General features: G+C 31.2%; 1 protein-coding gene across 9 annotated transcripts in view; it reads right to left on the bottom strand.

Annotated features, from left to right (window-relative positions):
• The window catches only part of Gcn5 (Gcn5 acetyltransferase), a 75,600-nt gene continuing 49,586 nt past the window's right edge, over positions 1-26,014 (bottom strand). For 7 of the 9 annotated variants that reach the window (XM_076492511.1, XM_076492509.1, XM_076492508.1 and 4 more), the window contains exons 14-20: positions 25,407-25,517; positions 20,286-20,429; positions 13,161-13,275; positions 9,663-9,693; positions 4,169-4,241; positions 2,558-2,642; positions 1-1,645 (exon numbers count right to left, since the gene is read on the bottom strand). In XM_076492511.1, the coding sequence (XP_076348626.1) occupies positions 1,452-1,645; positions 2,558-2,642; positions 4,169-4,241; positions 9,663-9,693; positions 13,161-13,275; positions 20,286-20,429; positions 25,407-25,517 (753 nt within the window). In that variant the 3' untranslated portion in view covers positions 1-1,451. The remainder of the gene's footprint in view (positions 1,646-2,557; positions 2,643-4,168; positions 4,242-9,662; positions 9,694-13,160; positions 13,276-20,285; positions 20,430-25,406; positions 25,518-26,014) is intronic. The other 2 variants (XM_076492515.1, XM_076492514.1) reach the window with 1 other exon arrangement.

Below are 26,014 nucleotides of genomic sequence, written 5' to 3'. Positions count from 1 at the left end.
TTAATACAAGATGAAAGTTTATTTGACAAAAAATTGGTTTATAGTATATTCAACAGAAACATTACAGTTTGGACATTAATACTAATGCTTTACTTTGTTTACAACTGTTTTTGTACCATACTTGAACTGAGCTATAATACAAAATACTAAAATTTTTCAGTTTCATGCACTTGTACTATATTATTTTTCTATAATGTCAACTGGTCATTTAAAAAAAATCAAAACCAGTTTTACAAATTTCAATCTTAATGGCAAGTAAAACTTTTTTTTTGTTATGATAAGTTTGTCACATCTGTATTGTATACATAGATGTCCTTGTTAGTTTCACTATGCAAGTAATTTTCCCTTTTTTTTTAATTGTATTATTAAACATACAGAATAAATGAGAGAGTTTATTGAAAATTAAACTTTAAATTTTGTAGAATTAATATTAGTTTGAATGGTTGTTTGCTTGATGGTAAGCACAAAACAAAATGGGCTACATGTACTTTTCCACATGGGTATCAAAATCCAGATTGTAGTGTTGTAAGCCTGCAGATGTACTGCTGTGCCCCTGAGGGACTATTAGTTTGAGTGCACAACCTGAGCAAAAACAATATTAGTAATGAATGTGCAGTGAAAAAAAAATTTTTTTTTACAGAAAACATACACAACCAGACATGAATATGGTTTACAATTTCAAAGTACATTTTGAAATTTCAAAAAAGAACACATTTTGAAACTACAAGTAACACTAGGGAGAAAGTGGAATGAAATAAGGTTAAATGGACTTTTGCTGATTCACATATCAACAAGCAACACTAAAACAGAGATGTTCTTCAGGTGGTTAATATACAAGTGTATGCACATGTGTGACAAATGCTCTTTTCTTTGTATTGATCTAACGTTCTCAGAATTCTTGGAGACCTCATTCTATTACAGATATGCCTCTGACCAACCAGTATCACTACTACTACTACACTGTAAAATATATATCTCCAAAATGTTATCTTCTAGCATCAACTACAGTTACTTACACATATTACACTGTTTTGTATTGTTTCAGAAAACACTGCAGACTTACAGTTTTAAATAATAATGTTGGCATGCTTTACCCATCCAAAAGTATTTTAAATGTATGGTCCAAAAAACTCTATATAATATCATATCTTTATGTAGGATTTTCATATATTTCCAAGGAGTGATATTAGTAGTCTCTATTTAAAGTATAATAACTTCATAATCGGACTAGTTTATTATTCCAAGATGTTCCGAGACTCTATTTCAGCAGATCATGTGAAGAACACAGTATGATAACTCCTTCCTCTTCTGTTTCAGTGGACTTTCACATTTAATTTTTTAAGAATACAATACAATATTAAAGTACAATATTTAATATTTCATAACATGGCAATGAAAGGTTGACTGCCAAACTGGCTGTTCAAATGTCCAGAATTATTTCAAATATTGTTTCATTTGTCCCAAAGTCCAGCTTCTCTCATTTTATTTTGGTAGAAACGTTCCAATGTGTTAGCACATTTGTAATACTCAGTGTCTGGGCTATTGTAAGCACGGCAGTTTGTGAAGATACGAAGAATGTCAGCACAGAACAGCCGCTTGTTCACATAATATCTGTTCTTCAGTCTTTCTGTCATTGTTTTCAAATCTATAATGCACAAAAACTTAAGCCTACTTATTCACTGAAAATTAATTTAAGAAACCATTAATTAAAGTAAGCACTGTTATATGTATTAATTTATGTAATATATAAATATGATATTCTCTAAGGTGATTAAGTAATCAGAATTCATAACACAACAAAACAGGTAATGATTTCATGATACTTATATAAAACACAATTGAAAAAGTACATAAATAGCAATTCAGCACACACAGTAATCCACCCAGAAAATGAATGTCTACTTTTGAAACATGCAAAGTTTATTACATTTCTGTTTGTTTAGAATTAAGGAGAAAGCTACACAAGGGCATATCTGTGTTCTGCCCACCACAGGTATCAAAACCCAGTTTTTAGTGGTACAGGTATGCAGACATACCACTGTGACACTAGGGAGCAAGTAGGAAACCTTCAGTTAGCTCTTTTCAGTGATACAAATAAGAAAATCTATGTTTAACCCTAAGTAATGAAAATATTACTTACTCTAAAATATCACCTTTAAAAATATGGTAATAATTTAATTCTTTGGCAACATTTTAAACAGTTTTTCAAATCAGAAGCAAAGCTTGTTGGTTTGTCATTAACTAACAGACTTGTTTCTGGCTAGAAAAAGTTTGCTTGAAACTTTGCCAAGAAAATAAATTACCATTATAATTTTTAAAGGTGATTTATCTCCTAAAGTTTAATTTCTTTATTTTATCACATTTGCATTTTTCTACCTTTAGGTATATATGTAGACACACATACAAATATATACATATTAAAACCTTTTTATAAAAATTAATCTACTTCATTAGGATAAAACAAAAACCAAGCACAAAACATGTTATGTAAGTTCAAATAAGCAATTAGCAAATACGTACGCAGCTATATATATTACAATAATAAAGAACTACAAACCCATTGGGTACTTGATGTGGTCATAGTAATCTGGAGCTTCGGACTTCTCCACTGGCTTCTGAAAGGGCCAAGAGCTGTTGTGGCTCTGCATGTCAAACAAATTGCTTACTCACTTAATTTAGTTTCACAGAAAAGTAAAACAGCTTTTATTAAGAAAATATATTAATCTTTGGTAATATTTAATGGCATTCAAAAGTAATAATTTTACATAAAAGTTCTTTACAATTTTTTTAACCAGAATTAATGTACAATACACAATTTTTTTTGCTTCCTAAATATTAGAAAAATGCATTTATATTATGTTGTCCAGAAATAAATGTCATTTTTTAGCTGAGAAGTTTAGAAAAGTATAAACCAGTGTTGTAAAACATGCTTTAACCAAAGTAAGCACCACAAGCTTCAACATATTCTTGCCAACGTGAATGATGCTACTCATGCCCCTGCTGTAGAAATCACGAGTTTCTATGGTCAATGAACTCCCTGAAAGCTTCTTCTATAGCTACCTAATTTTGAAAGCATTTATTGTTCAAAAAGTTGTTAAAGTGCTTGAAAAATGAAAATGTGTAGGGGAGAGGTCTAGAGAATAAGGTGGATGAGGCAGAACCTTGATTCCCAATTTATTCAACTTTTGGAGCATCATCTTTGACATGTGGAGATGAACATTGTTATGAAGAAGAATAGGACTCCATAGATTGACCATAGCTGGCTGTTTCTCACACAACTTTCAATGCATTTCAGCCAATTCTTGACAGTATTTGTCTGCTGTGATTGTTTCACCTGGATTCAAAAAGTTGTAGTGAATGATGCTGGCCACAGTCCACCATAGAGTCACCATGACCTTTCATTGGTGAAACTTTGGCTTTGGGAAATGTTTTGGGATGTTTTGTAATTAAGCTATTGTGCAGATCATTCCTGATTGTCATACAGAATCCACTTTTCATGGCATGTCACTATCCGTTCAAGAAATAGATGATTTCGGTTTCGCAATAGCAGAGTAGAACAGGCCTTATAATGCCAATTTGGTTGATCTTCAGTTAGTTTATGCAGAACCCACTTATTTAACTTTTTCATCTTTCCAATCACATTCAGGTGGTGCGAGGGTCTGTATCAACTACTTCCCTTAATGTATCAAGGGTCTGGTTGATGTTCCATGTACTTTCAGTAGCTTTTCGTCCAAGTTTGAAGTAGTAGAGGAAAATCAGAAGAAAGTCCTTCTTGTCCATGCTGCCTTGGCATTTCCAAAATTTACTTTGAGTGCAGTTGAAACAGCAGACAATTAAGACATCTTGTAAGCAACAAACATTGGATTAAACCAACCAACCAACCAACAATAAGTTACTCAATATTCAGCTTCTAAATGTCATCATGAGAATTCCAACATTTATTTCTGGACAACCTAATATATTGGAGTTTGAATAAATAAGAACCTCTATTAAATATAAAGGAAGCATACACAATTTTCCAGTGGCATATTACAACAATTGAGTCAACTTAATTTGTGTTAGACTTGTCTTTAGGGTCTAGTATAACTGTTCTCGATATAGCTGTTCTTGCTCTAATACATCATGAAGTGAAGAACATTTTAAAAGAACTGAATTTACTTTCACTTACCTTGATTTGTGTTAGAATTGTCTTTAGTGTCTGGTATAACTGTTCAGGGTCTAGCTGCTCTTGCTTTACAACACTGTGAATTGAAAGGTTATTTCAAAGATGTTTGAAATACATAAAAATAACACAATTAATTCAAAACAGATTCATAATTACGAGGTCTGTTCAAAAAATACACGGACTGACGTCATAAAACAAAATGTACTTTATTTAGAAGTTACAGGTCTGGAACCCCTTCAAAGTACTCTCCTCCCCAACGCACACACTTATCCCAACGGTGTTTCCACTTGTTCAAACAGTCCTGGTACGCTTCTTTTGTAATGTCCTCCAGCTCCTTCGTCGCATTTGCCTTAATCTCGGGAATCCTCTCAAATCTTCTTCCTTTCAAGGGTCTTTTGAGTTTGGGGAACAAGAAAAAATCGCAAGGAGCAAGGTCAGGTGAGTAGGGGGGGTGGGGAAAACAGTGATCGAGTGTTTGGCCAAAAACTCACGAGTTCTGAGGGCTGAATTTCGCAGCAACGCGGTGCATCTTCAATTTTTCGGTCAAAATCTCGTAACAAGATCCAACTGATATCCTACACTCTTCAGCAAGCTCCCTGACAGTCAGACGTCGATTTGCCCGCACCAGGGTGTTGATTTTGTCGACGTGTGGGTCGTCAGTTGACGTGGAAGGACGTCCAGGACGCTCATCATCTTCAATGGACTGTCGACCATCCTTAAAACGTTCATGCCACTTGAAACATGCCGTACGCTTCTTAGCAACATCACCGTAAGCTGTGTTAAGCATAGCAAAAGTTTCAGTCGCAGATTTTCCAAGTTTAACACAAAATTTCACAGCAAGTCGTTGCTCCTTCAGATCATTCATTCTAAAATCTGCCAAACGAAAAAATCGCACTTCACTTAAAACCGCGTAGCTAATACACAAATGAAGATATCTGCAATTGAGAAATGGCGTCGTAATCAGCTGATCTGTGCGAACCTAGCGACACCAAGCGGATTCCCCTGGAACCAACTGGAGCCGCGCAATTCAAACAGTCCGCGTATTTTTGAACAGCCCTCGTACTTTGCTAACATGCTGCAACTTAAGGGAATAATGGCAATATATTTTTATCTGTCATTACTTTATAATTCATAAACCAACAAGTGTACACAAATATGTTTATGTTTAGAGCGTGTCTTTACACAATGTACTTGTAGAATAAATCCTTCATCTGTGCACTTTAAATTCAACCACTCAGTTTTGGCTAAATATTTCAACTGTAACAGTAGTTATTGATCAATTAGTACAAGTAGTTGGACATTTACTATAAATTTGATATGAATAAACCCCCAACCTCCACCTAACATACATCTGCATTTTGGAAGTACAGTTGTGCTTCATGTTTAATTTAAAAACATTATACATATTACTACAATGATTTATGAAGGTAATATTTACTTGTAGCTTTAGTTGTTTTTTTTTAAATATAAAATATAATAGTATAAAATTTAAACATCATAAACTAATTCTACTGAAGTAGAGTTTGCACTTTGAAATATATATATATATGTATTCCAACACCATTTGCAATTTATAAAACAAACATAAGAAGGCTGAGATTGCTGGCTGATGCCTGAATTGGAAAAAAATTAATATTTACCTATCAATTCACTTTTCAAAAGTAAACTTATTTATAAAAACTACCATTTAAGTTGCAAGCTGATTACTTTTTTTTATTTCATATTAACAAAATGAAAGAAAATAATCAGCATTTGTAACTGACTGAATTGCAACTGTAAACTCATTACTTAAATTCATCATTATATCTACCAGCACAGCAGAAATTCCTGTCCAGAGGGCAGATATAACTGACAGTTCTTGCAGAAGACTATTGGGCTTATGGCCTTTTCTGGAATTGTCTAACAGTTCTACAACAATGTACCCAATACTTGACGTTCAATAACCTTCACCATCCATGAGGAAAAAGATTTTATTAAAATTTTAGTTTAAAAGAAGAGCTATCATCACAGAATTACATCACAGGGCCACTTTTGTTAAGGTATTTTTTTGTAGATACAGTTATCAATGAAACTGTCTTGCTTTTCTGTTGCAATATTCATGTGATTTTTCACTAAAGAAAAACAAATATATTTTTTTAAATTTTGTTTTTTGATTATTTTATATTTGAAACTTCTTCTTTGCAATTTTTATTACTTATATCTGAAACATATCATTTTTGTAGAAATTTCAATTTTTTTTAGTTATTGCTCAGTAATATAAATATTACCTAGTCATAAGAATATTAACCAGTAATGATTAATGATGATCGTTTCAGTAGTTTCTGAGATCAGAATTTAGAATGTATACATCAAAAGCTCCTTAATATGTTAAGATGTATTCAGATCTGCCAACATTAAATTTTGAACAGAAATCATTATCAGGATAAGGGAAAAATAGCAAAAAACTATTTCTATGTTCTTTATCAGCACTGATTCTAAGAAAGAATTTCACATTGATCCTCAAAAGTCCATTCTGTTTTTGCAAACAAAAGAGAAAACCCTCACAGAACCTGAATCACTGTACAGTATTACAAGGACAGACTTCATTACTTTGGAAGGTTTATCATATTAAAGTTATACAGCTCATTTTTCATCTTTCCAATACTATATCAATACCCATCTGCTGGCTCACTAAGATCTATACCAGTCAACGAATCAGACTGATAGGTGAGAAATTACAGCATTGTACTGGCTCAAGGTGCATTTTTTGCAAAAAATAACTTTTCTAACAAATTATCAATTTCAAAGAACACTTTTCGAAAATAGATACATCTGCTACTTTTTCATGTTTCAAAGCTAAGAGTTAAAGTAGAGGCATGACCTTCATGTATTCCAATATAGTTTTAAAATAATTTTTCACACCTTCATAAAAAGCTGGTTCCATTTGTTAAGCTTTGTGAGGAAAGGTTCAACTTTATAACTAATTACCAAGTTCTCATTTTATAACTGAAATTTTCTGTCTTTGAAATTCAAATACAAAAATTTGAACAATTTGAAATCATATGTGGTGTCAAAAGTCTGCTTAATAAATCCTTGAATAAAGTAAACAGAATTCTCTACAAGTGTAGTTTCATATTACACTTGCCAGAGATTTTAATACAACTGTTTTGAAATAATGCATATATATCTCCTTTATTTAAGTAACTTGCAAAATCTTTACTCTCGCAAACAGGTGTTTCCTGGTGATCTGGTGTCAGGTGTGCCTTCTCACTTGTCTTTGCAATTTTACCAGCTACTTTCTTAGACGAATAATCCATAAAAGATCTTGATCCCTGCTCCGGGAACACATTAACAGACTTCTGCATTTTTTAAATAGTCACTCTTTTCTCCAGTGATACCATCTTTGATCTGCATGGAACAGACTTTATCTTCACATGGATTATGTTTTTCTTCATTTTTTTTTTCATTATGTTTGGCTTCAAAGTATTGCTTAAAAGGTTTCCACTGCTTAGTTAACTTCTGTGAGCATTTTCTAAGGGACAGTCAGAATGTTCACATATGATTCAGAATAGTTTGAGTTTCCACATCACAGATTCTAGAATTCTTTGGGTTCTTTTTTGTTTCTTATTTGCAATCTTGTCCAAATAGGAATAAATGTCAACAAAAATTTCATCAAACTGACATTGCAATTTTTTTACTATTTTTTTCTGCTGCCAAATAAAGAAAGTGACATTTATATCCCCTAATCAGCACTTTAGGGTTAATTTTAAGAAGATAATGCAACTTCTTTCTTCCCCAATTTTTCACTTGTGTTACCAACAGGTAATGAGGCACAATTTTTCCACTTTAAGGACTCTACAGCTAGTTTCTTCTTGTAGGATTTCTGCAATATTCTCTCCACTAATTTTCCAATTAAATTAAACTTAGTAAGTAATGCATTTACTACATTTTTCTGTCAATGTCATTACTTCCACCAGTGGACAATTGGAAAACCTTTGTTTTAATGTTACTCAAAACTCAGTCAGTTTTGCAGAGGTTTTGGTTCTAGAGCATTTGTATCTCTTAGTGATTTCTAAATTCAGAATTATTTTGGTAAACGATTTTGAACCATAGTCAAAAATCACCAATAGAAGATTTTATGAAAAAATGAGTCCAGTTATTAACTACAGATACCCTCAATTAATTTTGCTGGTGTTTAGTAGTGTTGAGATATTTTCTGATGTCATCATTTTCACCTCCACAAGCAAAGGAAAAATCATAACCACAAACTAAACATCTAGCATAATTCATGCTCTTTGAGGATGATAAAATATCAGTGAACTTCTGCTCACTATAAACATTTCTTTTCTTTGTTGGAGTCACTGTGGACAAAGCAGAACCAAAACTTTCCTCTCAAAAAACAATCAGAACATTTATTACTCATACGTATTTTTAATAGACTGTTTCAAACATTAGTAATATCGAGATGCAAAGCAAAGAGTGGCAAATTAAATTCTAAAAAAATATTAGAAGAAAGTTCAGTGGAAGAATTTTGGAATTTCACATAAAATCATAAAATAACACAACAATTCATACAGGTGTAAAATTGGGGGGAGGGTGGGGAGGAAATATTATGCCTAAAACATATGAGTTGACAGGTCTGCATATTAATCTATCATCTATTAAACTACCAATAAAATAAAATAAAATTTTAGCATTGAATTTAATACTAATTTAATAATATTTTCTAATTATGATTCTACTTTGTCTTATTTTAATTTTGGTATGATCACCATGGATCATTTGATCATGCTCTTTATTCTACATTAATAAGCAAGATGATTTTTAATAACTATTATACTGTTACAAGATATTTTAATGTTATTTGGATCTCTCAAAATGTTTAAAAGGTCTGAGCATTTTTTAAACTATAAAAGAAAACACTAACTTAATAAAGTACAAATCAAGTATAGTGTGCAATACTCTTGTTTACTTAATATGAGAATTTTTATAATCTACATAAAGAATATACTATTTATTATATTAATAAATACAAAGTGAAAGTATTCAGAATCATAGAAGTGTACCATTGTTCAAAAGGTGATGAGGTAAAACCCTATTAGATATTAAAAGCTATTGTTTCTCAACTGTATTGAGTATTTTCTTTTAACACATGCATAAGTATACACACACACAGTAATTAAACAGTTGGTCTGTTGCATAACACTGAATGAAGAATTTGATGAAATAAAATTATTTATATATCTAATTAAATTTAGGTAACTATATGGTGAAGGTAAGCCAGACTTTGTAAGGCCATAAACATTTTCTTTTACTGCTTTTATTACAAGATTTACTTACATAACATAGCAACAGTATTCACTTTTATCTGTCAAACAAATAAGGAAATAGAATATTGATAAGTACTTACACATAATATGTCACCACAACAACTCTTGTGTGTGTATATGTATATATATATTTATACCAAGATTTATTTTTTAAATTACGACTTTACAAAAATAGCATATACACTTACTTTTTTTTCTCAGGTTTCCATCCTGTTTCTTCTGAGAATGAAAAACAAAAGGAAAGATGTTCATACTACAATCAGTTTTTAATGCAAATTTAAAATTAGCTTATCTTTAATAGATTCAAACATGAATAAAAAAAAATGACAAAATGTATTTATGACCCAAAGTGGTCCATTTGAAATATTCTGCTCTTTAATTCTCACTCCCTGTTTTACTGTTTCTTTGGGAGCAACTACCTTCTCATATGTGTTACACATGAGAAATAATCTTTGATGTGGGGCATTATGAGCTTAAAGATTCTTATCTTTCTCTCAGTCTCTTAGCTCTAACTTTTATTACTTTTACTTTTCATTAATAATTCAATTTCATATGTTAAGCTTGCTAATGCTTTAACTCTTTTGTGACAGGTTCAAAGACCACATCATTATGTTTGTTGACTTGCATTCAAAATTTTATTGAACTACTACTTTATACATTTATGTCAATAAGTTTGGAATCAAATTGTAGATTATAATTCAAACTTTAATACTGTATACAAGTTAATTTCTTATTTTAAAAATAAATATTAACACATTTAAATATAGATTTTAGTGAGTCACTTGATATGTTGAAAGCAGCACTGTTTAAAATTAGATTTCTGTGATGTCAAAATACTAAGTTTATATACATATATACTAAGTTTTTCTGTACAAATCAGGAACTCAAATTACTAATATTGACAAGCTAGAATATACAACACGAACCTCATATCTTTTTATTTTGTTAAGATAAGGCTTATTTGCTGAATCAAATACAGTAACCCCATTCAACTCTTTACACATATTGAGACAGTCCATTTTATACTCTTACTACAGACATGACATGTGAATAAACAACAAACAGCTCAGAACGTCCTTACAGTGGTTTTCCCTACTATCTTGATATTTGAAAGGCTTCCATGTCCTTTCGATCAAAGTTTCAAGGAGGTAAGTTGGATCTAAATGTTTTCTGCTCGAGGTTTTGCATTTATAATATTAAAAAAACCAAAAAACTTTGTTACTTATGTCAATAAATTATAGTAGAATTCTATGGTATCAGTGTAGTTATTTAAGATTTTTTAGTTATTCAATTGTATATACAAAACCTAAAAAAAAAATTTTTTTGTTTGATATCTTCCCACATGTGAAATTTTAAAAAGCTTATCAACCTATGTCCAGCAAGAACTGAGTACAAAGGTTGTAGCAAGAAGAGATAATTGTTTGCTTTTACTCCTTGATTTTTTTGTTCTATATTTTAGGAAAAGTAAGTTTAATAATATATTTCTAAATACCAATAACCCATATACATCTATATAATGAATAATAATTGAAATGTGACTGCATATTACAAAATACTAAAGCACTAAAACATAGTCAAGTTAGGAAAGACCAAAGGTCAATTTTATATTACTAGATATCTTGACCTGAGAGCATGTGCACTGCATCAAGGCAAGCTATGTAATGTTAGCCAGGCATAATTGGAAAGTCAATACAATAAAAAATAAATATATATGTTCATGTATAGTGTTATCAGACTTAAGCTACTAAACATTTGTGTTCTCACGTAGTCATTCTAGCATGAAAAAAAGCATAATTTATATTTCCTAATCTTTTTTGATGGTTATGAGGTTAAGTGATAGACCTCACACAGTTAGAGTATAAAAAATAACAAAATATAAAGTTTCACTGAAAACAAACACTTGAAATGTATTTAGGAAATTTTAGAGATAATACAAATAATATTTAAGATTTTGGGGACAAAGAATAGTTTTTTTAATCATAACATGAAATCACTTTGCACTCAGACTAGCAACAAAACAGTCTATTTTCACAAACAATCTTTAGTAAAAATATTTCATTAAAAAATCTGATATTTTGCACCCAAAATACTTGTAATCTTTACTGAAAGTCTACCAAGTTTTGTGAAACTACACACACTGTATCAAAGTTATAGTGCAAATACTTAACATGTGCAAATGTGTAAACAAACTTGTGTATATTATACCAAGCCTATTGTGAAAGGGTTAAATCAAATTACAGATAGTGTATCCTAAACTGTCTCAGCAAGTTCTACCTCTACAGACATCCATCTGAGCATCTTTCTAGGGTACACTTCATGTTCTCCAAATTGTAGTTTGTGTCCTATTTCTACGTGCCAGTCCTTTAAGCACAGTTTTTGTTGTTGTTGTTTTTTTGGGCCCAGTTGTCTGAATTTGTTTTTAAAATTATTCATGTTAAGGATATGCTACTGAGTGCCATACAAATATACAGAAACAAGATTAATAGTCTAAAAACAGTTTTCAGAGTTAGAAAGCAAATAATAAAGTTGTTATTGTTGTTTAAAAAAAAACAAAATGAGGTGAGAGCTTCCTCAAAAAGTAGGAATATCATCAGGACAGTAAGTGATGATAAAGTGCTCTGAAAGACATGACTGTACTAAAGTAATAGTTTCATATGACGAAACAGAAAATTCAAACTTCCGTATCTTTATTTTATCAAGTAATCTATTTCTGTTCGTAATTTAATTGTTAACATGGTTACACATTAAAGTCTTGAAACCATTTTATAAATATGATCATCAACAGTCAGTACCTTCAGATTTAAAAGAAAAATTCCACTGAAATGTCAATTTAAACATACATCTGTGATAAACTGCATCTTCTACAAATTAAGTACTGTTACTCTTGAAGCCTTATGGTAACGATTTTAGTAACTTAAGGCAGAATCACCTAATATGCTTAAATAGAATCTGTTAATATATACATTCTGCTCCCTTAATCCTGTGATCATAGACTCATCTTCAGGATTTTAGCAGAATCATGCAATTAAATGTGCAGTTGTTTAAAATAACTTTTAATGACCATCTTCAGCAGCTTGCCTATTACAGTTTTTAATCAGTTATACAGTTTGTGAAAAGCATACTTATTTTCTCTAGTAACTAAGAGATTATGTACATCATTCATATTTGTGACAGAACTAAAATGTATTAATATTCTTCTAATTTACTGAAAATTCCTTTGCAGTTAATATACTAATAAATAAAATTCTTCTAATTGTATTTCAGAACAGCTTCATAACTTCTACAGTTTCCATACATAAAAAGTTATTTACAAACAAGTTCATCACATTACAGCTCAGCATCACTCTAATGAACAAGATTCAGTCATCTACAACAGTAGTTCCTAAACTTCAATCAACATCAAAAGTTTATCAATAAAGAAAAAGGAACAATATAATTTTTATAAAGTTATAAGGTTACTTAATTTAAATAAAGTTAATGTTTTTGGTTATTGATATTATATTGTATTTAACATTTTTTTGTAAATTTAATAGTCTACAAAAATTGGTAATGTGACTGCACCAGTTTATACTGTAAAGACATGAGAACCTCCAATCAAAATAAATTTCTAATAAAGTTTTTAAAGTTAACATAAAATATAACTAATGAATTGAAGCTAAAACAATTTGGTAATACATAATACATACTTATTCCAGGTATACTTTCAACTGGTATCTCTCTTACTCCATCTTTGAAACAGGTCAAACCAGGATAGACTTTTTGCATTGCTTCCTGTTGTTTCTCTATTAGCTTTTTAATTATCTGTAAGAGATAATTATATTCCTTAACCTCAACTACTATTCTTAATTATCAAGCAGCCAGTTATAGTATGAACACAAGTACAATTAAATGTTAAATTCCACACCTCTCTTTTTATATGAACAATTCTATCAGTTAAACCGTTAAATATATGACTTTATTACTAATACTCATCAACTTATTTCAGAACTTCTGTGGCTAGTAAACCACTGTGTTTACATAGCACAGATATTTTAATGCCATGTCTTAAAAATGTTTCACCACTTGTCCAAAAGGATATGAGAGAGAGGTAAAGAACAGAATATAGCTACATATTACAAAATTCAATTTTGCTTCGATTACAGAATCCTATCAAAACAAGTGGCTGATCAAAAAATGTCCATTATTAACTTGATAAGGAACTTCACATTTTCCAGAGACTAGTTTTTTAACCACAGCTAAACCAAATATACATTTGTTTGCTATTATTCTCTTGCTTAAATCAACAGTTATAAATGAAATGTTTTCACTTGTTGTAACAAAAAAAAGCTTTAACTAAAACTCTTGTTTCTAATAATACAGATAACTTTGTTACAAATGTGTTGATACAAGTGAAACCTAAAAACCTGTATAAAACATTTATAAAAGCAGAGTAACACTTAATTAGCTAGGACTTTACTAAATATCTGATTTGTACACTTATTTTGCTCAACAAAACATGAAGTTTTTGTGAAGATATAACACATAATCTATCCTTTGATTCACCACTTCTGCAGCAGACGAGCTTTGCTGAATTCACAGCTTATCAGTGCTGCTGGGAAAAGCAAAGGAAATAAAGCAAATAGGCCTCATATAATGGTGGAATGCAAACAATTTCTATGATTTCACTGTAAGACTATACATTAAAATCAAACAAAAATATACATGTAACATTACAATACTGAGCACATTCAGTGTAATCTACATTAACATTTTATGCACAAGTAGGAGTCAAAGTGTAAATGCCAAAGTATTTTACAAAGTGTCATACAACACAGTACTATGTATCTGATGTCAGATTTATCAATTACTCATTTTAACATACAATGATGATTTAGCAATACACAAAAACAAACTGTAAATATGTATTTCAAAGGTTCTTAAGCCTATGCAGTTGCAATAAACAAACTGTATAAATAGCAAAATTATCTTTATTTTATATAAATATTTGCAATACATCTGATTTTTTTGTTCTATAACAGACTTGTGCACTTGACAGAAAGCTTGTCATATTTCCTGTAGATACACCAAGTAGATTCAGCATTATAGTAAACATTTATGCAAAAACGGCTCGTTTGGGTTGAGAAAATATTTTACGTGGAAGAGCGAACAACGTTTCGACCTTCTTCGGTCATCGTCAGGTTCACAAAGAAAGAGGTAACTGACCAGAAGCTGACCACATGTTTGGAAGGGGTTGTGTAACTGAGTGTCGGAATGTAGAGGGAGGTGTTAGATGTTTGAATATATAATTTTGTTTATTTTATTATATTAATATAGGTATAAAGGCGTTCCTTTATATTGGTTTATTTTGGGTTTACGTTGTTGTATAAGTAAGGCTTCTTTAATTTTGTGTTTGTTTATGTTTGTTTCTTTACTTAGTATTTGAGTGTTTTCTATGGTTATGTTGTGTTTATTTGACTTGCAGTGCTCGAAAATGTTTGAAGGTGACTTTTTATGTTCTTTGAATCTGGTTTCCATTTTTCTACTTGCTTCTCCAATATAGAAGTCGTGGCAGTTATCACATTGTATTTTATAAATAATGTTGGTGTGGTGTTTGTCAGTGTAGTTTTTACATAGTATAGACCTCAGTTTTGTGCCTGGATTTTGAATAAATTTGGTATTAACTGGAATGTCATATTTCGTTACTAGATTTTGCCAAATGTTGGTTATTTGTCTGCTGATGTCAGGAATATATGGTATGCAGCAGTATATGGTTTTGTGATTTTTTGATTCGTGAGATATATTTACTTTTGTTGGTTGATTTTGCTTTCTGTCTAGGTGTGTGCGTATAATGTTTACTACGGTTTGTGGAGGAAACTTATTGATGTTGATGAAGTATTGTTTTATTTTGTCTAATTCATCGTTAATTTTATCTGGTGAGCATAGTTTTATGGCTGTGCTTATTTGGTTTCTTAGTATGTTGAGTTTTTGTTTTGTTTCATGTGCTGAGTCCCAAGGAATGTATAGTCCAGTATGGGTGATTTTTCGGTGGATTTCTGTTTTGAATTGTGTGTCGGTTCTTGTAATTTTGAGGTTAAGAAATGATATTTGATTGCTTTCTTCCTGTTCACATGTGAAGTTAATGTTGGGATGTATAGAGTTAATGTGATTGAAAAAAATACGTATGTGTTCTGTAGATTTGAATCCCGCAACCGTGTCATCTACATATTTGTACCAGTATAGTGGTGGATCTAATGCTGTGTTAATTGCTTGTGTTTCAACTTGTGTCATAAAAATATTGGCTGGAACTGGTGATACTGGGTTCCCCATGCTTAGGCCATTTGTTTGTATATAGTTGGGGTTGTTGAACATGAAGTTTGTCTTTATCGTGGTGAATTCTATGAGGGTTGCTAATTGGTTACTGGGAATGTCTACAGTTGGGTTAGGATCTCGGATATAGAGTTCTAAGGCTATCTTGCAGGCTTCAGTGGTTGGAACTTCTGTAAAGAGGAATATAACATCGAAACTGGCCATTAAGGTTTTATGATTAAGTTGATTTAGATTAGACTTGAAATTAAAAGAGTCTTTGATGAATGATGTTACATATTTGGAGAATGCCCATGCTATGTATTTACCAAGATTGTAATTAAACGAATCATATGTGGACATTACTGGTCGTAATGAACAATCTGGTTTATGAGGTTCGGGGATGCCGTATATTTGTGGTGTGCGTGAGTTGGTTTTATGTAGGTAGGAATAAAGTTTTGTGAAATTGTGTTGGCTTTTTTCATTTGTAGTGGTAATTTGTTCAGTTGCGTCTCGTGTGTCTTTGTTGGATTTCTGTGTATTGGTTTAAATTTGTTCGTGTCTGAGAGGATGTTCTTCATTTTTTGGGTGTATTCATTCGTGTTCATTATGACTATAGCGTTACCTTTATCTGCTTTTAGAATTTTTATGTTTTTGTCTTGTTTTAGGTTTTTAATGGAATTAATGTCTCTTTTTGTAAAGTTGTTTTTTAATTTTCTGTTTTGTGAAATTATGTTGATGGTTTTGTGAGAAAATTCTTTGAAAAAATCGTTTAAGATGTTGTTTTTAGGTGTTTCTGGAAAATATAAATTTGTAATTTTATCTGGGTAGTTTGGCTGTTGGATGTCAATAAAATTATCTAAGTTGTCTTCTTTCTGTTGGTTGTTTCCTTGTTTTTGTTTTCTGTAGAAAGTATCACAAGTCTCCTGGCTAGATCTTCTAAACATGTTTTGATTTCTATGGTTGGAATGTACCTAGGTGCTATTGCGAAGTTGAGTCCTTTGTTAAGTAAATGTATCTCGTCTGTGTTTAATTGTCGGTCGGATCTGTTAATTACTTGGTTAGTCAACGGTTTGTCATGTTGATGTCTTTTCTGTTGTTTGCATCTTAATTTTTCTAGTTTTTTGTTGTGGCAGATCGTTCTGTCTCTGTCGTTCTTAGTATTGATTTGGTTTATGTTTCATTGTATAAGTCCGTAAATCTCTGGTTTAATGCAGCATGCCAGTTGATGGTCTAGGTTCATTTTTTGTTTTTGTAAGTCATGTAGTTCTTTGTATTTTGTGTTCAACATGGCTTTAAGTAGTTTTTTTCTGTAAATTTTGAATAAAGTTTGTGTATTTATTAAATTTTTTTGAAAGTTTTACATTTACAAAATCTAACACCTCCCTCTACATTCTGACACTCAGTTACACAACCCCTTTCAAACATGTGGTCAGCTTCCGGTCAGTTACCTCTTTCTTTGTGAACCTGACGATGACCGAAGAAGGTCAAAACGTTGTTCACTCTTCTATGTAAAATATTTTCTCAACCCAAACAAGCCATTTTTGCATACATATTTCTCTAGAAGTGGGTTTTCTCGACATCACTAATTATAGTAAACATTTCTTCTCCGATACAGGGTTGGTTCATTGGACAAAACCCCCTCAACACTTAGTTAATATTAAAATCTAATGATCTATCTTTAACAGACCAATTATGTACTTTGTTCACACTCTTTACTTGATAGATACATAATTAACTTAGTTAAACAAGCACTACAGCAGGAAATGCATTATACTCTGTAATCTTCCATGCCATTATTATTTTTATTTCAAATTAGCTATTGCTCAGGTTATGTTATAATTTAAATAAACATAACTATAAATAAGGATACTTTATACCCTTATGCTTCTAGAAAAATATATTCATGAAAATAAGATAGGAATTCTCTCTAACTTTAAGTGCATATGGCACATGTACTTCAAGACAATAATGCTGAGTGGTCTCTCCATGTTCATCCTGTTAGATATTTTACCTCCAGTTGTGCATTTTAAACAACAACACTTCAGAAACATGCATGGTTTCAAATATGGTGTACTCATCTTAGTTAATGCTAACTTGATGCTGTCACCTGATGGTGTAACATGCATAGTGTGATCATTAATGATTTTCACTGGGTATGTGGACCAGAGTTAATTGTGATGTAGTTAGACCATAGAACATCTCAGTTTTACACCTTTTAATCAGCATAAACACCATGAACAGTGTATAAAATATTATCAGTGTCTGTTAGAACTTTTATCTTTTAGGAATAACTTATTGGAAGGTTTCTTTTCTTTGTTTCAAATCTTGAGTAAATATTTTGATAGCAATAGATGTTTGAAAAACTTCTGCTTAAAAGATGGTAAATTCTTCCTTTCCCATCAAATATGTTTAATTCTACTTTCAAAATAGGGAACCACTTGTAACTTTATGCCTGTGTAATATAGATAACACTTAGCGTCAAGGTGATAGAACTATTTAACTCACTACCAATGAATAAAATTTATATTTTTATTTAGTGCTGCCTTATCTTTACTGTTAATATCTGTCATAAAATGTAACACCTCCCCAAAAACACCAATGTCTTGTACACTCAGTGTGATGTGTATGTAACCTGCCAAATATATGTGATTTGTATACTCTATTCAATATATAACCTGCTAAGTGCTACTGCCTCATCCACGACACGTAACCCACTAAGTGGGTTAACTTAGTGTTAACTGCATTTCAGTTGTTTACAATACACTAATCAGGTCATGAATGTAACAAATAAGTCTTTTTAAGAATATAAATCAGCACGTAATACACGTAACCCACTAAGTGCTACTGTTTCATCAATGACACGTAACCCACTAAGTGCCAGTGTCTCATCCATAATATGTAACCTGCTAACTGCAAATGTCTTGTGTGTCCTCCAAGACACACAACAATAGTGGCTTTTGGTGACACAACTATTTTATTGTGAACATATGCACATCAAAGATGTACTAATACTTGAAAGTTTCAAACCTGCTAAAGATCATGAGTAAATTCTTAAACAGCACCCATTTTCACTTCAAACTGGGGAGAGCATGTCAAATAAGGTAGAGATGAAGAGAACATTCTTTGCAACATGAAACACTTTATTATTAAAATACACTATACAGTGCAGTTTTGACAGTTACTGTTTGTTTGAAGCAAACTGTACTTTGGCATTAAACAAAAAAATAAATGAAACTATATTCTCCAGGTCTATTTTTAACGTTGATTTAACGTACAAATATAAATGGCATTTTAACTTCTAGCTTTACAAAACTTGGGGACCATAAGTTGTTACTTCATCAAAAGTATAACATTTCATATTTTGCATCTTTTAGAAACAAAAATAATCACATCCTGTTCATCAATGACACGATACTTGTATTAACTTATCTGAATCAGGAGCAATGCCCAAAGTTTAGCCTCTGAATACATGAAAAACCTTCAAGAGTAATTTAACAGAGAAAATAATGCAAACTTAGAATTATCTCACACATAAGCAAATATCAAAAAATTAATAGTATAACACGAGTTACTGTTTACAACACATATTAGATCAAATATGAGAAAATTGTAAGGACTTAAAATGATAAAAACCTGCAAATGCCATAAAATAAGATGAATGTATAGAAAAATAAGATATCAAAACATTGTAACAAAAAGGCATTTGATACATTTAACAAATTGAGCATCTACGCTCTTTTAACATTCTATCGTGTGCAATTTGTCACTACATTCTAAATGAGAGAATACAAGCAACTGGATTATCATAACTCAAACCAACAAGTTTAAAAGATCAATAACCTTACATAAACAGTTACACTAACATGGTATATACTATTATAACCTACAAACACTGTTTAATTCTTATTCAGTGTTACATTAATTGTTAACTGCATTTCAGTTGTTTACAATACACTAACCAGGTCATGATTGTAACAAATAAGTCTTTTTAAGAATATTAATCAGCAACTTGTAGAAACAATTCTGTTAGTAGTTTTAACAGAAATAATCTTTCATCCTAGTACAAGTTGAAAGTGCAATATCACTTGTAGTTTACAGCATCGATTGTGGTTTATTACCACCAAGTCAATGGAAGCATGCATTTTAGTTACATAGCATATTAAATTATTAGTAATTCATTTTGATCTTGACAAGCCTGTGGTTAGCTAAAGAAGTTAATACATTTAATATCTTCACAAATTTGTGATAGATCTTCAGTGAATTTGATATTCTTTAAACGTTATACCAAATAAATTGGCATATCTAAAACTACCAAGGGTACAAATTCCTTACTTAATTGTCCTACACGATATAACAGGAACTAACAGAATGGTTTAATAAGTATTTAAACATAACATTACCACAAATTCAACTATCTAACAATGAAGTTCAATACTGAATAGCAAGAAAAATATCCATTATTAATATAAAAATATTGGACTCAAGGGAACCTTCTTTAAGATCACACTATATCAAAAAATTCTCACCTCTTTCTGTTTCCGTATAACACAAGAAAATTCAGTATAAACAATTCGAGGATTTAGTTCACAACCCATTAAAGTTGCTCCTTCATAATCCTTGATGAAGCCTATGTATGCTGGTTTAGGAAGTTTAATATCCTTAGAAAATCCCTTAAAAGAAGATGAAAAAAACTCCTTAACTGTTCAAGACAAAAGTGCTGACAGTGTTACTTTTGCACTTAAAAAAATAGAGAAATGCAATAAGTATTTTGATTATTTAAAACATGCTGACCTTTACAACACCCACAACATAAAACTAATTTCAAGTTGCACTGCTAGTAATGAAAAGTTCTACAATATGATTTATTAATGTTTACTTGCAAATATTTCAAGTTTTCTTGTTAATTGTTTAACATGGAAAAATAGACTATAATTCAGGGGTTAAAACAGGAAATGAAACTTCTGGCTATTTCTGGATCTTTAATCCATAAAAGATGGGGATTAAGAGAATGCCTAAACATCAGAAGGCAGAGGGACCTGCATGATTTTTGGTGCATTCCAGACAATTTTGGGAACTAAATATTCATGTTACTTACCACTAGGATGATCAGTAAACACCAGACTTTTACCACTTTAAATAATTCACGTTCTAATGGCCAAAATTAGAGACCAATTAACATATATACTATTCATTTCATAAAATATTTATACAGATACTATATACAAGTGTTTATAATTGCAATGTTTAAACCATTTAAGTACAAACTGATCATTTCATGACATATTAGGCATTACTTTTATGAATTACTTTCCGATGCTGTAAATTAGTAATCTATTATATATACACAATGATTCTTTTAAAAGTTATATATAATACTTCTTAAACGTCTTAGAATATATAAGCTAAAATGAGGGTAAAATAACAAATATGTTGAATGGCTTATTGTGTGTTACACTATGCTAATCCTATCTACCAATGGAAATTGTACTTTACGGAGTTTGTGCATTTCAAAGATGTTCTTATATTTTGGGTTTTAAAAGATGCTTTACAACTGGTCTGCTGTTGGTCAGTTAAAAATAAATTCACATATCAATCACAGATTAAATATCAAATCTGACAAGACAATCATGGATCAAGCCAACTAGTATTTTGTTTCTGGTCCAAGTAATCCTGCAAAACTACACAAAGCACTATCTGCACATAGCCATCCTCAATTTTGTAGGGTAAAAGACAGCTGGTCAACATCATGCATCAACAATTCTTATGTAACCAAACAGGGAAACCTGATCATCTCTTATAGCACACTCTCGACCTTTAAGCATACCAATTTCTAGAATACAACTGGCCTTATATATGCAAAAACGGCTCGTTTGGGTTGAGAAAATATTTTACATGGAAGAGTGAACAACGTTTCGACCTTCTTCGATCATCGTCAGGTTCACAAAGAAAGAGGTAACTGACCGGAAGCTGACCACATGTTTGGAAGGGGTTGTGTAACTGAGTGTCGGAATGTAGAGGGCGGTGTTAGATGTTTGAATATTTAATTTTATTTATTTTATTATATTAATATAGGTATAAAGGCGTTCCTTTATATTGGTTTATTTTGTGTTTAAGTTGTTGTATAAGTAAGGCTTCTTTAATTTTGTGTTTGTTTATGTTTGTTTCTTTACTTAGTATTTGAGTGTTTTCTATGGTTATGTTGTGTTTATTTGACTTGCAGTGCTCGAAAATGTTTGAAGGTGACTTTTTATGTTCTTTGAATCTGGTTTCCATTTTTCTACTTGTTTCTCCAATATAGAAGTCGTGGCAGTTATCACATTGTATTTTATAAATAATGTTGGTGTGGTGTTTGTCAGTGTAGTTTTTACATAGTATAGACCTCAGTTTTGTGCCTGGTTTTTGAATAAATTTGGTATTAACTGGAATGTCATATTTCGTTACTAGTTTTTGCCAAATGTTGGTTATTTGTCTGCTGATGTCAGGAATATGTGGTATGCAGCAGTATATGGTTTCATGATTTTTTGATTCGTGAGATATATTTACTTTTGTTGGTTGATTTTGCTTTCTGTCTAGGTGTGTGCGTATAATGTTTTCTACGGTTTGTGGAGGAAACTTATTGATGTTGATGAAGTATTGTTTTATTTTCTCTAATTCATCGTTAATTTTATCTGGTGAGCATTGTTTTATGGCTGTGTTTATTTGGTTTCTTAGTATGTTGAGTTTTTGTTTTGTTTCATGTGCTGAGTCCCAAGGAATGTATAGTCCAGTATGGGTGATTTTTTGGTAGATTTCTGTTTTGAATTGTGTCGGTTCTTGTAATTTTGAGGTTAAGAAATGATATTTGATTGCTTTCTTCCTGTTCACATGTGAAGTTAATGTTGGGATGTATAGAGTTAATGTGATTGAAAAAAATTAAGTGTGTGTTCTGTAGATTTGAATCCCGCAACCGTGTCATCTACATATCTGTACCAGTATAGTGGTGGATGTAATGCTGTGTTAATTGCTTGTGTTTCAACTTGTGTCATAAAAATATTGGCTAAAACTGGTGATACTGGGTTCCCCATGCTTAGGCCATTTTTTTTGTATATAGTTGTGGTTGTTGAACATGAAGTTTGTCTTTATCGGGGTGAATTCTAGAAGGGTTGCTAATTGGTTGCTGGGAATGTCTACAGTTGGGTTAGGGTCTCGGATATAGAGTTCTAAGGCTATCTTGCAGGCTTCAGTGGTTGGAACTTTTTGAAAAGAAGGATATAACATCGAAACTGGCCATTAAGGCTTTATGATTAAGTTGACTTAGATTAGACTTGAAATTAAAAGAGTCTTTGATGAATGAGCTGGCTGATGTTACATATTTGGAGAATGCCCATGCTATGTATTTACCAAGATTGTAATTAAACGATTCATATGTGGACATTATTGGTTGTAATTGGTAGAAAACATTATACGCACACACCTAGACAGAAAGCAAAATCAACCAACTAAAGTAAATATATCTCACGAATCAAAAAATCACGAAACCATATACTGTTGTATACCACATATTCCTGACATCAGCAGACAAATAACCAACATTTGGCAAAAACTAGTAACGAAATATGACATTCCAGTTAATACCAAATTTATTCAAAAACCAGGCACAAAACTGAGGTCTATACTATGTAAAAACTACACTGACAAACACCACACCAACATTATTTATAAGATACAATGTGATAGCTGCCACGACTTCTATATTGGAGAAACAAGTAGAAAAATGGAAACCAGATTCAGAGAACATAAAAAGTCACCTTCACACGTTTTCGAACACTGTAAGTCAAATAAACACAACATAACCATAGAAAACAGTCAAATACTAAATAAAGAAACAAACATAAACAAACACAAAATTAAAGAAGCCTTACTTATACAACAACTTAAACCCAAAATAAACCAATATAAAGGAACGCCTTTATACCTATATTAATATAATAAAATAAATAAAATTAAATATTCAAACATCTAACACCGCCCTCTACATTCCGACACTCAGTTACACAACCCCTTCCAAACATGTGGTCAGCTTCCGGTCAGTTACCTCTTTCTTTGTGAACCTGACGATGATCGAAGAAGGTCGAAATGTTGTTCGCTCTTCCATGTAAAATATTTTCTCAACCCAAACGAGCCATTTTTGCATATATATTTCTCTACAAGTGGGTTTTCTTGACATCACTGACAACTGGCCTTGTTCTGCACATTTCTTAGATATTAATCAAGAAGGTAACAAGAATGAGAACTTAAACTGGCTAGCTAACATAGTAGTTTAAAATAAGGACTTTTTAATAATGTACTTTTGCTATCTTTTCACCTATTTTAAATGCCAGGAACTCGTGATTTAATATCATATTGTAAATTACACTCAGTAAATAATGCATTCCATACACCAGGTAAATATGTAACAATTTGAGAATAGCTGATAATTAGAGTTCTGAAGTTAGCTAGAAATTAAAGAACAGTTTTTGCAAGGACATAGAAAAATGACTATGACCCAATAAAAAAAGATAACAGAAAATTAGATGGGGGAAAATTTTTTTTAAATGTTTAAGTGTATGTTATTAGAAAAAAAAACAATATAGGCTGCTTGTAGGAAAGAAATTATCATTACATGTTATAGCATCCAATTTCTCAGATATGTGAAATAAAAAATAAAAATTCTTTCTTATTGATGGTAAAACAACTGATGAGTGATTTATGCATACCCCCTATTGGCAAAAAAAATAAAGATGTCATATCAAAAAAGAAACAAACATTTGCAATGCTATAAATCATGAAACCTTTAAAGCTAAGACAACAAACTTTCATTTGCTTATAAAACCTACATTAATGTAAAAGCTACTTGCTCAAATTAAATATTAAATACACACACAAACACATTAGCTTTAAACCATTAGATGTTCTGTTGTTAATAAATATGGTTTGTGTATTTTGTCATGTTTCTTTTTGTTTGCACAGAAACAAATTTCTACTTTTGAAATGGTGATGTTGACCTTAGGCCTTTTAACACCAAATTTAGCAAGTTTTTCACCAGCTTTAAGGAAAGTGACTTACAAATTTTGATGTCTACATATGGACATAAGGGCAATAACACTATTATTCTCCTTTTCCATCTCCACAAACCTTTCTTGTTGGAAGATAAAATGAGAAATACCAATAAAAATCATTATCATGTATTAATTCAGACCTAACATGTTCACCATAAAATGAAAGTGCTGACAACTTTAGTTATGCAGTAGCAATCATCTTTACACACTAGACCTTTATAACAGGAATTTGCAATGATTGAAAGACTTCATGGCCATCTTGTATATGAAATAAGTTTGTAAAAGATTCATCTCTAAGTCATGCACAGTGAAAGCAAACTTCATAAATTGAATAATTCCAAAAAAACGAAAACTACGCATACATCAAGTTTAACTTAGAATGTCTTATTTTAATCTATAAAAATAATCTGAATTTATTTAATGTTTCTATTTTCTTGTAAAATAAGTACACTATATTCAAAACTCAGTAACACCTAATAACCTTGGTCTCTGACAAATGAGAGAACCAACATGAAAGTTTTATACTCAAGAACACAAGTTTTTATCCAATATATTCAACCAAAAACATACCTGCTTCCTGAAGTAGCCAATAGCAAATTCATCTGCAAATGTCAAGAAGTGTATGATATTGTGACGTATGTGATAGTCCTTTAGATGATTCATGAGATGTGTTCCATACCCCTGGTTTAAAAAAAAAAATAAAAAAAATAAAAAATATTAACTACATAAATGCTTAAGGGTAATTTGTCGCTATCTGCATTTTGCAAAATATTATCTGAGAACACAATCCTTTTTGCATTTAGCTATAATTTGTAACATGGGATTAATATAATTAAACTGCATTTCTCACACTAATAAATTAGACAACTTTTTTTTAGTTTCAAAATGTATCACAGTAACTTCAATTTCAGTAACCTTCTGCTATAATATATCTGGCATACTGATTAACCAAATTTAGACTCCTATCTAATACTGGGTTGAACTAACTTTCACCTCGATTTGACATGACACAAAATCCATAAAATGCCAGAAGATGTCTTATTCTATTTTAGCCAAATTCAAGTTGCAATATCCAAGTTCATTGCAATAATATTCAGTGAAATTGAGAATACTCAGTGTGATCTGAAACTACTGTTGAGTTTTCTAAACCAATATTAAATTGGTTAAACTGGAAGAGC

The sequence above is a fragment of the Tachypleus tridentatus genome, chromosome 3 (genome assembly GCF_004210375.1).
Source record: "Tachypleus tridentatus isolate NWPU-2018 chromosome 3, ASM421037v1, whole genome shotgun sequence".
NCBI classification, from domain to species: Eukaryota; Metazoa; Arthropoda; class Merostomata; order Xiphosura; family Limulidae; genus Tachypleus; species Tachypleus tridentatus.
The sequence above is the reverse complement of the archived record's forward strand: the minus strand, read 5'-3'. Positions and strand labels throughout refer to the sequence as shown.